The 14,053-nt window shown below is 39.9% G+C and overlaps 1 protein-coding gene across 1 annotated transcript in view; it reads right to left on the bottom strand.

The window, feature by feature from the left end:
• LOC137098535 (collagen alpha-1(XI) chain-like) overlaps window positions 1-14,053 on the bottom strand; it is a 77,542-nt gene that overhangs the window by 38,364 nt on the left and 25,125 nt on the right. The window contains exons 8-26 of the mRNA XM_067474846.1: window positions 12,376-12,681; window positions 11,192-11,257; window positions 10,179-10,220; window positions 9,723-9,785; window positions 7,473-7,547; window positions 7,229-7,312; window positions 6,312-6,368; window positions 5,842-5,895; window positions 5,682-5,735; window positions 5,373-5,426; window positions 5,201-5,254; window positions 4,451-4,504; window positions 4,310-4,354; window positions 3,508-3,561; window positions 3,360-3,404; window positions 2,216-2,269; window positions 879-923; window positions 593-646; window positions 452-496 (exon numbers count right to left, since the gene is read on the bottom strand). Coding sequence (XP_067330947.1) covers window positions 452-496; window positions 593-646; window positions 879-923; window positions 2,216-2,269; window positions 3,360-3,404; window positions 3,508-3,561; window positions 4,310-4,354; window positions 4,451-4,504; window positions 5,201-5,254; window positions 5,373-5,426; window positions 5,682-5,735; window positions 5,842-5,895; window positions 6,312-6,368; window positions 7,229-7,312; window positions 7,473-7,547; window positions 9,723-9,785; window positions 10,179-10,220; window positions 11,192-11,257; window positions 12,376-12,681 — 1,305 coding nt within the window. The remainder of the gene's footprint in view (window positions 1-451; window positions 497-592; window positions 647-878; window positions 924-2,215; window positions 2,270-3,359; window positions 3,405-3,507; window positions 3,562-4,309; window positions 4,355-4,450; window positions 4,505-5,200; window positions 5,255-5,372; window positions 5,427-5,681; window positions 5,736-5,841; window positions 5,896-6,311; window positions 6,369-7,228; window positions 7,313-7,472; window positions 7,548-9,722; window positions 9,786-10,178; window positions 10,221-11,191; window positions 11,258-12,375; window positions 12,682-14,053) is intronic.

The raw sequence follows: 14,053 nt of genomic DNA, 5'->3' as shown, positions 1-14,053 counted from the left end.
TAGCTTCAGAAAATATTAACTGAAGAGTTTTTAATTAATTTGTAATATATTTCCAGTGAATTTACTTAAGTGACAACTTTAAAAAGATATGAGAAAAAGTCAAACTCTGTGAACTTTGAAAACTGTACCAGTAGTAAATATCAAATACTAGTTCCAGTGCTTCCTTTCACAGCACAATGGTCTAATCATCTAATACATTTTACACAATTGATATAACAGCTAAGACAAAAAAAAGGATTTCGCTACAATTCTGAACCAAACACAAACACACACACACACACCTCTGACATTACCTAGATTATGGTTTTATTAGACTTTGACACACTGCAAATGGAAAATGTAATTGCCTGACTCAACACGATCTGTGACACATTTAATAAACTTTTCAGAATAGGAACAGTTCCTGTTAAATGAAAATGGACAGCTAAACAGATATTACAGTGATACTTACAGCTCCCCCTTTTTCGCCGGGAGGTCCTTCTTTCCCTGGGTGACCCTGCAGCAGTTAAAGAGACAGGTGAGCATCTTGTCATGTTGTTGGTATTTTATCTGAATCATATAAAGAGATAGAGTAGTCAGGTGGGTTACTTACAGGAGGGCCATCGGCACCAGAAAGGCCAGCCAAGCCTTGTTTACCTGCAGGTCCCTACAAGATAGACAGTTCCACAAAACAACTTAAAACCTGCCTGCTTTAGGAAGTCAGTGCTTAGCACTCATGTAGTATAATGCATATTGTGCAGGTGTTTTTAGCTGTCCGTGCTGTGCAGACAGCGGACTCTGCGGAATCACCTCTGACTGAAACATTCACTTTTCAAGGTAGCATAGTGACAGTGGAAGGACTTAATGGGTGTGGCGACCTGGCTTCCCACTTTACTTACTTTTTCACCAGGAGGCCCGATTGGACCTTGAGGACCAATTAGACCCTGAAAGACAGTGGAAGTAGATGTGCTATTAGAACAGTAATTCATATTTCGTCACTTACGATTTGCATAATATTGAAAATGTGCTGAAAAAGTGCTACATTTGGAGGAGAACAGCAACTATTTGGTCAGAGTACCTCTCTCATTTGTCAGTTTGAGAAAGTCTATATTTAATTTCCAGGGTATGCTTTATTATTTTGAAATGTATTCACCTTCTTCCTTCTACAACTTCAACAACAGACCCTGATGAAGGCTACAGGCTGGAAGGTGCTAGTCATAAAACCCTAAAGATAAAGTTGTTATTTATCATCTGTAAGTGTTACTGGTGGTTTGATCTTTTCACTAACAAGTCCAACAACGCTCATTGATGGTTGGCTAAGTCATGTTTCCAACTGAGATGTGTTCAGGTCTCTACATTCAACTGTACAAAGTTAGAGCTGTTATATTTTACACTCACATCCTGCACAGTATATTATATTGAGAATTCACCTCATCAAGAATAAAAACGGTTATTAACACTTAAAATATGCTAGTTGTGTTATTTTTCCTATGGGCCACTGTCCTTATTGGAAGGCATCAGTCAGTCCGCAGCCAGGTGCAGCTAAAATGAACAAGTTATTTATTCAACCTGTACACCATCAGGACAGGTTTCTGTTAATACTTTCCAGGGCAATGACACCATCATGTCGAGGCTGTGAGCATCGGCAGGGCTGAACATCCTACCTGGCAATGCTTTATTACCCATGGCCAAGACACTGGGAGGACTGTTTTGTATTAAAGAGGACTTCAAATGGAATATTTTATTGTGCCGCCAAACGGACAATGCAATTAAGTTAAAAGCTATCATAACAGTACAAGGTTTCGTCTCAGCGAGATTGTTCTTCGTTGCAGTAGAGAAACAATGTTAGTGAAAACCTGTAAAGTATTTGCTCTATTTGGATGTGACTTTTGTTAAAATTGGTCCACTTGCAGAGTGGCAGAGATTTAAAGAATGAAAGACTGAGAGAACAGAGAGCAAAAGAAAAATGTCTGCAAACATTTGATTAAAAAAAAAAAACAGGAGAGTGAGTGATCATCTGAGTTCATAGTACTCTGCACTGCACAATGGATATGACAATAATTTACAGAATGAAAAGGACAGATTTGAGGCAGGGAGGTAAAAGAGGAAGAGCGATGAAAAACGGAGAGACACTAGAGACAGTGGGAGACCCAGTGAAACAGACATAGCGATCGGACAGATTTTAAAAAATATACATGGAGACAGAAAAAAAGGAGAGGAAAGAAAAAAAACTTACATGTGGACCAGGCATACCCTGTTGCCCAGGAGGCCCTGGCTCTCCTTGTGGACCCTGCATCGAAAAAAGAGAAAGCAGAGGATGCAATTATTATTCCCTATCTAATTCCCTTTTAACAGTCTATATGTCATGATGACCTATAACAAACAATGCTTCCAAAAAAAAAACATGTAAATCCAAATGAACAAATTTAGTTTTGGGAAAACCTACAAAGTCCTGGTGCAACTTGTTTTGTGAGTTTCATGTGTTTTTAAGTGGTGGGGAGAAATATAATGTACTGGCTCATAGGGCAGTGGTGTGTTTTCTGGCCTGAGTTAGGTTTTGTTAAAAGGCAGACATAAAATGTTTTAGTTGGTGAGAATCGAAGTTGGCGATGAAATACAGCTAATGCTACGGGGTTACATTGCCACCTGGTCATGGAATAGGGCCAGTTAGACTAAATGGAAATTGTAGAGCATTCAGAAACCCTGCTGAGACTTGGTGTTTGCCACAAGCCAAACACACTGTATGCAAAAACAGAAAGGGTCCTTTCTAAACGATCTGCTTCAACTTTTATACAAATGCAGGATTTTGTAAAGGCTAGTTGCCTTATTGTGATTGTCAACAGGGTATGAGCACTAAATTCCAAACTGAACTTAAATTAAGGATATGAATAAAGTCTGTAAAACATTTGAGGTTCTCACTTATATAGGAAAGCAGAAAAACATTCATGTGTTAAAGGATGTGTGAGTAGAATAAGAGACTCCAAAGCCTTTTTTAAGCTCCAGAGTTCATTCTTTCAAGTCTTTTGCTTTGATTTTTAAGAATATGCTGGAATCAATACAGGCTTTGGAGAAATTACTAAGAACAACAGCAAATTTCTATTGTCATGTGTCCTTTCAACAGCTCTCTGTTTTCATCGGCTCACTGACTCAGTGGCCACAGACAACGCGTGGGCTTGTCTAACCGTCTTAACCAATTATCTGTTACCCTCAGTCAAATGTCCCACCGAGACCCTACACTAAGCTGAATGCATGATGGCGCTTTGAACTTACAGGCTTTTCTGTTTCACCCTCCACTAAATACCTCTTCATAATGACCTATTCAGTTCAGCAGATATACTGTACCTGGCTTGGATTAAGAAAATAAAAATATAAATTCTCACCATATTTCCTTTGGGACCAGCTTGTCCATCAAGTCCAGAAAGACCCTACAGTGATCAAAATTGCCAAGTGAATGTCATTTCACTTAGCTTTAACACAAATAGGACAATGGATAAGAATTAACTGGCATATTGTAGGAGATGTACTTACAGGCTGTCCTGGAGGACCTGAAGACCCTCTGGGACCAAGCAAACCTCTAGGACCCTGTATAGAGATGAGACAGTTCAAAATTCAAAATTCAATTCAATACAAAATCATTTAATAATATTGTACCTATACATAAAGTAATTTCTGTTCATTTGACTGACACAGTCTGCTGTATTCAGAAATATGGTGGCAATACAAATGTTAGATTTAAAACTATGTGAAATTCTGACCTCATGTGGTCACATGTGGAAACTACAAATTCATCTTATCCAATATAGAAGAAAGTAGTTTATTATCTCAAAATCCAAAGTAGTGTAGTTAAAATCCATGGCACTTCCTGCATCCCTTTATCTTAAGACAACGTGTGATGAAATGCTGCGCAACTATTACTTTTACACTGCTGTTTGGGGTATGACATCGAGCGAATGCATGCAAATCTATGGTCCATTTGAACTGAGCTAGCCAGAATGTGGCAGTTTCTCACGGGTAATGATAGAACAACATATTTGCCAGTACTATTTTCTGATGTATTATTCAGAGCCATTCTGACTTGGCACGGTCGAGATTACAAACGCAATGGTCCATGCAGACAGGACTGCTGTTAAAGTTGCAAGAAGAGTGGAGGGCGAGGCTCTGTGTTTAAATAATTGCCCAAATGAATGTGGGGGGAAGGAATGAAGGGATGGGGCTTGTGGTAGCAAAGGAAATGACTAAAATGTTATTTTCATCATTTTCTTATCTTTATATCATGCACTAAAACTGTAGTTTAAACAATCTGACTTCAGATGGCAATAAATGTACTTACACTCTCTCCAGCTACACCTCTCTGTCCAACCTGGCCATCTTCACCCTTTGACAAAATAGCAGTTGATTAAGGAATGTGGAGGAAGTGCAAAGAGTGCTGAGAACATGGTATGTTTTCTCTGGTGGCTGAGGGACTACTTACTCTTGGCCCATCCTCTCCTGGAGGACCTGGGGGACCCGTGGGACCTTGTTCTCCCTGGAGAGAAAAGTTCACGGAAAAAGGAGCATTAACAAAGAGTGGGAGTGGCAGGGTCAAACGACGGCGCACTTAAGAACACAAGGTTGCTACCTTCAAGCTACAGTGAAAAAGAAGCTCCTAATTTTTAGTTTAAAAAGTGCCCTATGCCAAAAAAAAAACATCAACAAATATGGGCAACAAAAATGCCTTTAATCTACAGGGGCATGGTGACCACAGCTGGCACAGACCTATAGGCTTTCCACTATTTTAAGTGCTCTATAAGCACTGGTCTACCTCTGGTGGCCCTGTAATTACTCAGTATAGGATAAAGCAGGAAAGCATGTCTAGAAATACCCCTCTGTGATTTCTGTCCTCTGTCTTTCAGCTGTCCATGCAGGCCCGATTTCCACAAACACCCAACTCAGCCCTCCTTACTTGCCTCCAGCCCTGGTTAAAGTGGTTCCAGCGTCTGCCCCACCTCTCATAACTGGGTCAACACAATTATGACATCCACTGATAAAGAATTAATATTTTGCGACACTGGCATGTACAGGAGTTGGGTTGAGTGGCCTTTGAATTACTAATTGCCTCTGATGCTACTGTAAAGATTGGGATCGATAAGGATTTGCTACTTGAAATAAGAGAGTTTTTTTTAAATATTTTTAGAGATGATGTTTGCCTTTTGACCTTCCACAACTCTCTCGTTATACTTACTCTATGTCCCTTCTCTCCAGGAAGACCAGGAAGGCCATCAAACCCTCGGTCTCCCTAAAATGAGATGGTAACAAGCGGTTAGCTCCATTAGACAGTGTAGAAGGTGTCACTTGTTTAAACACCGTAAAGCAACTTTTCAAGTGCAGCTGACTCTCTCTTGTTTTTGTTTTACCTTAGCTCCTGCTTCTCCTGGCATTCCTCGAGCACCATCAGCTCCGTTACGACCCTGACGGACATGCAAATATCATGTGAGGCTACATGAAAATCGCATTAGAAAAAACAAATTCCTTGAAAGGTTGTGAAGAATAGACATGGGAAAGAAGGCAACGTTTCAAGCTAGACGGTAGTTTTCCTTAGGGCATTGTAGCTGCATCCTTAGACTCTGTTAGCCTCAAATATTAGAAATTTGGGAGTTCAAAGTTATTTCTCTTGCTTTGGAGATAAATCAATAAATGTAACAAGTTATAAAATGGATTTTTACCCTCTTTCCTGCTTTTCCTGGAGGCCCAGTCGCACCCTGAAGACCTCTGGGTCCCTAAAGAGAATGAAAAAAGAAACAGCAATTGCAAAAAAGATCTACAAGTACTTGTGATGATTCAGATTCTTTATGTTTAAAGAAAAAATAAAGATACTCCTCCAACCTGTGGTCCAGAATCACCAGTGTCACCTTTAAGTCCAGGTGCTCCAGGACTTCCCTGTCCAAAAAAAAGAAGTCCAACTCAATATATAACCTAATACAACACAGCCACACACATTTAGTGAATGAATATGTTTCTATTGAAACCACCTATTTTGGTTTGAAAATCTGAATTTAGGCTGAAGTAGAGCTTATTGCTGATCCAAACATGCATAACGCCATGGTTTTAACATCATGGAGAATAACGCCAAGAATTCAGATATTATTAAAACATGGCGTATGCGTGTACAGTACTTTATAGTGTATATCTATAGATGTGTGCATTAGGAAAAGAAACACAAATGCTTGGAGAGGAATCCTTCTGGAGATAGATCTGATCTAAGGCGTTTTTCATTAACTTTAAATTAAATGAGTGGAGAGCTAATCAAGGATGCGTTAGTGCTTGTGTAAAGATGGGTGTAAAAGCCTACTCACCACAGGACCAGCTCTTCCTGCCAGGCCTACTGGTCCTGGAGAACCTCTCATAGCCAGCTGAGGGCCAGATAGAAACAACCCATTACTCACAGGTCAGCAGTGTTGACACTCCTGTATGAGTACCTGTCTACTCCAGTGATGCTTCAGAAACAATAGGTCATCCTGTATGTCATGGAATTAGCCTATTGTATATTACATATTTATGGGTCTGTTTGCACAATACAATCTTAAAATTACACAATTAGATGGCTTTATTGTTAGGTTTTGATCTTGACCATCAATTGTAATTGCCTGGTCCCCTTGCTGGAATTTGTAAAATTGACTCCATAATCATTAATCTTACTGGACTTTGCACCAAACATAAGGCAGCAAATATTCAAGAAAACACCCGTAAAAAGCCTGCAGTTTAGCCACTGCATAGAATGGAACCTGACAGCGTGCAAACTTTACTTTGTTCACAGTTTACCACTCTGGGCTTTATTCCTGTTTATGGCTGACCACAGAAGTGGTGCTGCCAAAAACGTTGTCCGGAATTTACTTGCAGACTGATTACTGAAAGACTAAAATTTGCCAATTCAGAGACAAATTTCAGAACATTTCACAAATCACACATATCAGTTAATGTGCGTGCCTTTTGGTGACATTTATAAAAGAACACCTAAAAACTGCAAATATCTCCGAAACAACACAGGTCCAAACATAGGTCCATATTCTGGAATTTGAACTATTCATTTATTACTTTAGTGCATTTATTTTATTTATTTTCACATAGAAATCTGTACATATTAAATTTTTGACCACAGTATTCCACCTTAGGTGTATTCAGGTAAAGACAAATAACAGCTGAAGATAGTCCTCCAAATTGTCCTCTAAATTGACTAAGGTGCCTTGGGGTCATATTTACCACTGATACTCACCCTAGCTTGAGATAGGATGGCCTGAGCCTGTGCTTCCTGGGCTGTAACAACGGGTCCCTTGTGTGCCTCACCACCAGCACGGAACTGTCAACAGCAAATCACAAGAGCAGGAACAAAATGACTTGGCTCTCTTAGACCTGTAAAGCTGTACCCATGAGGTACAATTATGAAGAGAGTTCACAGGCTAGTGCCTGAAAAGAAGGGTGTGACAGCCCACTGGGAATGTGTGAAGCGGCAAACTTACTGGGAGCATCAGAATGGTACCTGGAGGCCCAGGAACACCGTCTGAACCAGGAATTCCAGGACGCCCTGGGGGACCCTTGACATTAAGAGGGGAGAGAAAGAGTTGAAACTTCTCTAAGAACAAACATATTTCAATGTGGAAGTGTAATGCAGCTGGAAAAAATGAAGTGTATAAAATCCCTAGTAACTTCAATGATGCTAATCCAAAGGAGTTGTACATTTTTTTTGTAACAAACACATCCTTCAAATATTGAGTTCCAATCATTAGTTATACCGTTGTTGTGTTCAACCAGTTGCTACAGTATTAACACTTATTTGGATGTGTTTATTAAGCAACCATATAATCCCCTGGAAAGCTCTGTAAATTGACAACAAGATAAAAATGATGAGACCTAACATAAAAAAACACCAACCAGAGTAGTAGCACAGAGACTGAAAGATAATCTATACACAACAAAGCCCTTCTTAGTCTATAAACCTGATTTTGATGTGTTTTGCCACAGCACTCACTGTTGTTGCCTACTCCAGACAGATATCTGGCTAATCCTACTGAAAAAGAATAGGACAGTGAATTCAAACATGACCAAAGATATATGCAGGGGTTTTCATTAGGCTGGCATGGGGATATTGCCTACAGACTTTGCAGCAGCAGTAAAAATCTACTATGCAGCTGTGGTGCTGTAAGGCTATGATGCTCAACAGATCCCACAAAACACAACAGTTTAATGAAAAGGATGTTTGGCTATTCTTAGATTCTAACCACAAATGGGTAACATAATGTAGCGATTCAACTCTTACATATATTTAAACGATTCCTTTTGCTGTGTGTAGTTAGGTAAATCCTAAAAGTCAAATCTCAGCTCAGCTAAACTTTCATAACTTTATAATGACAGCAAACCTGGTAGCTATGGCTAATGGGGTTTAGTCATTAGCATTGGTTACCATGGTCTATCCAAGGTAAATGTATTTACCTACTGGTTTTCTTAGAGCTATAGATAGAGTGGATACATAATGACAGTACAACAAGATAAACACATACGGATTGAATAAATAAAAAAGCATTTAAATAGAACTAGTGCCCTGTGTTTCCCAAAAAAAAAAAAAAACTAGGATCTATTTATCAGTCTTGTCGTGTGCCACAATCGCAGACCACTGGCTCAAATTGATGCCATGCGTTCCCATCTGTCTTTTCCCAGACGTGGTAAATACTTTATCCTTTGCTGTTAAAGTAAGCATAGCGACATCTAGTGTTACTGACTATCCTGCATGGCTGGGAAAGTGATGTTTGAGTGGAAAGGAGGGAGATGGTGATCATGAGGGAAATGAGGTGATCAAACGGGGTAGTCTAGGCGGACACTGCGTACCGGAAAGCCACAAGACTACAGAAACAAGTCGCTTTTAATCCCCCTGTCATTCCACAGCAAGTCTATTTCTCAAGGGAGGAAATGGAGGGAGGGAGAGAGAGTTCTGCACCAACAAAATATTTCTTGATCACACTGGTCCTGTGGAACAATAAGCCTTTTGTACTGGTGAGGACCGCTGGTCATTATGGAAGAGGCGTGTTTGGGTATGAGTGTTTGATGGCAAATAAATGGTTAAACTCCAGATGAATAGATGGTCTAAAAAGGGTGAAGACAAGAGGGGGGCGGGGGGCATTTGTCACATCTGGAGAGAAAAGTGGAGATTCAGTTTTGGGGAGGGGACAAGCATTATAGTGTGTCTACCCATCAATCAAATAAATGAGCAGAGCTCCACAGTGCTGGGAAAAAGACAGAGAACGTTTAGGCTTCTAGAAATTTTACAGCAAACTCCGTCCTCCAGCTAACCAACCCAGCTGTTTCTCAGCACTTCTTTGTTGGTATATTGACAGTTTATGAGAATGTCATTTCCCTGCACCACTTCTCACTAATCCCCCCTACTGCAGCAGTAGCAAGCTGCATCCAATTCTATTATTCATTCCATGGCATTGAGACTTCACAGTCTCCCAATAAAGATGAAGACAGCAGGATAACACAAGCAGGATTGAGTCAGTATACTGTATATACTCAAGGCCATAATTAAGATTAATGGCTAGGATTAAAGTTAGTATTCCAAAATATTTTGTATTAATTAAGACCTTAAACTTTGGGTAAACAACTCATCTGGAATCTTAATTGGTGAAGATTTGTTTTTTTTATGCTAAGCAGAGAATTGACAGAGCCTCTCAGAAACATCTGTAATCAGCTCTCAAATGAGGCCAGCCATCACTTACCCTCTCACCAGGATCTCCTGGGGTACCAGGGGGACCTTGCAATCCTGGGGTACCAGGAAGACCCTGAAACCACACACAGGCACACATGCACTTAGCATATTATATCCCAGGCTGTTGCTAACCAGCAATCCCACCACAGTCAGTCAATCCAGTACTTCACATGCACGAGCCAACAAAGACAGAGAAAAACACACAAATTAAAAAAAGAATAAGCCTCAAAATAAAATATCCCCCAGCCCCCCCCCCCCCCCCCCCTTTTTTTTTTCTCTGTCTTGCACTCACTCACACACAAAGACACAGACGTACACACATTCATGCACATTTTGACCGTCTCTCCAGACTCAAGCTTCATTGGCGATGAGGGCTGACGCGCTTTCCATAAAGACATTTTTTCCCTCTTTAGCTGTTCTCCATCTGTGGAAAGCAGACAGGAGTGTGGGAGAACGTGATACTCACTGCTTGGCCGGGGGCTCCTTGGGGTCCTTCTATAAGCATCCCCTGAAAAAGGGAAAAAAGTGGATGCAGTAGCATTATAGGACAGTCTGTAAATCCACAGGCAACGGAGAACCGGGGGGAGAAATGAGGGTTAGCGGGCACTTTATGTTTGAGGTTAAGGAGTTCACTTATAGCTACAGGCTCAATATGTTAATGCTCTAACTATCTGATGCGTTGTTCTATAATGTGTGTGTGGACTGGAGTCTGTGATGGTACAGATGTTATGGGAGGAGAGATGTTAACTGCAGTTGCTATTTCAGTCCATATTTAGCCTGTAGTGGTAAATAGTATAAGATGGATGTCTGAATAACCTATGTTGTTGTTGGTATTTTGTGTAGATTGTTGTTTTGTCTGTGTCTGTTAAACCAAAAAATGAAAGTCTCACCAGGAAGAAAGAGGCTGTGTGTGTGTGTGTGTGTGTGTGTGTGTGTGTGTGTGTGTGTGTGTGTGTGTGTGTAAGAGCTTCAGTAAAATTAATCAAAAGTTCAATTTATGCGACAGCGAAATCAATGAAAAATACGCAAATATGATGTAAAAGAGAAATGAAAAATACATCTCCCCAACAGAGAAAAAGAAAACCATCTTTTTCAGAAAATATGCAGAAAATCTGATTCAGAACCTTTATAGACTTATAAATCATTGTGTGCAACTGTTGGAAAGTCTTCTGAAAGGTCGTATGAAAGCCAGTCATCATTCATTTCAAAATATTGTCTGAATAAAAAAAAAACAAAAAAAAAACAAGCCAAACAAAAGACTAAAGAGAGATAGATTTCTGGCCAAGTAGAGAACTAACTTTACACAGCTAGCTGCAAGCTTGTTTTTATATACCTGCAAAGCGGCACAGCTAATGATAGTAAGCTAGAAAACAAACAGTGTCCCACATGGGATAAGTGATACCAGTAACATTAGATTTTGGTATATTTTTGAAAAATGCATGATTACTAGCGATAACTTAATAATGTTACTTCACTTACTGGCTCAATGACAGCGGGTTCACCCTTCTCTCCCTTTTCTCCCAGGTAACTTTGGCCTCCACTGACCTGCACGCAAAAGACAAATCAGGTGAGCTTCACGATAACCGGCAGATAAAGGCAGAGCACCTGGTGATTCGAGAGCCAAAAACTGGACATGGATGTAGAGCAGATACCCTGCCTGATAAGCCGGCTGTCTTCTGTTTTATAGAGGTTATCTGAAACTCCCAACAAAACTGAAGGAAAGCTAAAAAAAAAAAAAGAAATGCTGACTAGTGTCAGGCATGCTTAGAACGAGACAGTTTGCAAGTCAAAAAGAAGCTGTTTCCTGCCTGCTGGAAAAATAAACCTCAAGAATCATTTTGCTAGAAGCTATAATTTAGACTTTGGTCTGACTCCTATTTATTAAGCTTCCTAAAAACCAGGGACTGCCAAAAAAATACACCCCAACTGTGTGCAAATGCAGAGGTCGTTACCTGACACTATCCATACAATGACTTCACTTGAGAAGAATTCAAAACCACCTAGAGCAGACCATCCAAAAAACCGATTGTACAGTTCAGGCTGAAGATTAAGTTTTTTTGAGGAAGTCACGAAGCAGGGCTTTAGTGTTTAGAGATTGCTGAGTGAAGAGCACTAATACAGGATTTCAAATTAACCCAAAGCAGACAGATCTCAAGCCAGCATCCAGACAGGGACTGTGTCACTTCCTGCCTCTGAGAATCTGGAACCTGTGTAAAGAAAGGGGCTGGAAACAAGCCACAACAACCACTTGCTCAGCAGATATTTCTGCCTTCTTTTAGATATTGATGTAGATAATCCTGACCAAAAATAAAAAATAAAAAATTGCTGACTTAGTGCGTCATCAAGTAATCCAAACAGACCACTGGTGACAGACAAAAGCTTGCTGTGATAAATAGTAGGTCACTGAGGTCAAGAGGTTATTGGGGGCATGTCTGTGCTAACAGCTGGGTCAACATCTGTTTATCTCTAAGAGACCTAGATTGACCAGATGTGTTTACAGTGTGTTTGCTGGTGTATGCAGAATGGTCCAGGCTATAACCCGATACCATTACAAACAACATACGAGAAATGCCACCAACATCTTCCATCTTTCCAGATTCCTGACCACTACCCCCACCCACACATCCGCATCCCCCATCCCTCCTAACCACTCCAGCACTTACACTGCTCTCTCTGATGTCTGTCTCTGCTGGAACCCCGGGACCAAACTCTTCCTCATATGTAGCAGATGTAGGCTTGGAGTCAGTGGTGCTGTAATCGCCATAGTCACCATAGTCATATGGCTTCTCTACAAACTCTTTGTTGTCATATTCCTTAAGGTCGTACTCCTTAAACTCATAAGCATCAGTGCCATGGTCCACCTTCTCCTGGGGGTCCACTGGGGTACCAGTTTCCACAGCAATAGTGGGATCCGCACCGACCTCTTCCACACCGGTGATGTAATCATCCACTATTTCCTCGTCATAGTTCTGACATCAATCAAAGCATCACAAAAAGAGGACAGGGGTTATTAAGATGAGAAGTGAATATGGAAGTGTGGTTAGTGCAATAAGGTCATATGAACTACATCAGTGTTTTACATGTATCACATGTATTAACCTTATGTTGACAGTCAGCATTTAGCACTTTACAAAAACTAAAATTATTGGACACCAACTAGGTGTCATTCCAATGAACCATCCATGTGTCTAATTTGAGATGGCGTTGAAAAGTTAACATGCATTATCTTAATATACATATACTGTAAGTTTTGTAAGCAGGCTTTAATATTCGCATTAAAGTCACATTGTCCAAAACAACTAATGTTTCCACATTTAAAATATAATAAAATACTATTTAAGAGCTAGAATCTACAAAGGAGCACAATCTGAGAATCTGTGTTCCCACAGAATTTGAGGCACAGAAGAAAACAGGAACAACTGTGCTTTGAATTAGAAGCACTGCCTTGTAAATCAGACTGCGCTCAACTCGTTTGAAATGTGTCACTCAGGGTTAAACGCAAATGTATCATTAGACATCAAATACTGATTGTGTCTTGAGGGAGAAATGAGGAAAATTGCCTCTTCAGCTTGTCTAATGTCTATTGAACTTATATTTGAGACCGATACAACTCACACCAAAATAAATGTTCTGGTCAATAACACTTATTCTTCTTACAAAATACTGGTGTATTTCGGCATAATGGCCAATCACCTCCAAAATAGGGTTTTTACTAATGCTTTGTTGGTGTATTGCACCTCTGAGAGTGTTTATAGCTGACTCCAGGTGAGACTTGTTGCCAATACTTTAAACAACAAAATGTTTAAAGAATCCCTGAAAGAACCACGTGAAGTCCATTTTCAAATATAAAGTATCATGAATGAGAATCTGTCCTAAATAACTACATGTTCAAAATAATTCGGGGTAGAAAGTCTGCATTTTCTTTTGTAATAGTGTGTAACCTTAAAACAATACAACAACAACAAAAAAATTAAATAAAATAAAATCATGAAGCACATCTGTACAATGTCTTAGGCTGTAACATTTATTACATTTGAATTTGGATTAGAATAATCTATGGATGATGGCAAACAGACTGAAATGGTGTGAATTAGGCTAATATCACAGCCTAAGTGAGACTTCCATGTGATTGTTGGTAAACTCCAGTGCAGAGATTTATCTTATTATATTATTTAACTAGCAACAGTAGTAGAACAGGTTTTATTGGGCTACTTGCTGTGTTTGTTGTAGGCTGTGTCAGTTTTACTTCTCTGCTTGCATTGCCATTTATGCTTTGTGTAAGATACTGAAGCCCAGGAGTAGACGCTGTGGGAACTGAAGTCTGCTTTGCTGCAGAAATGT

Source organism: Channa argus, chromosome 14, assembly GCF_033026475.1.
Source record: "Channa argus isolate prfri chromosome 14, Channa argus male v1.0, whole genome shotgun sequence".
In the NCBI taxonomy this organism is placed as follows: domain Eukaryota; kingdom Metazoa; phylum Chordata; class Actinopteri; order Anabantiformes; family Channidae; genus Channa; species Channa argus.
The sequence above is the reverse complement of the archived record's forward strand: the minus strand, read 5'-3'. Positions and strand labels throughout refer to the sequence as shown.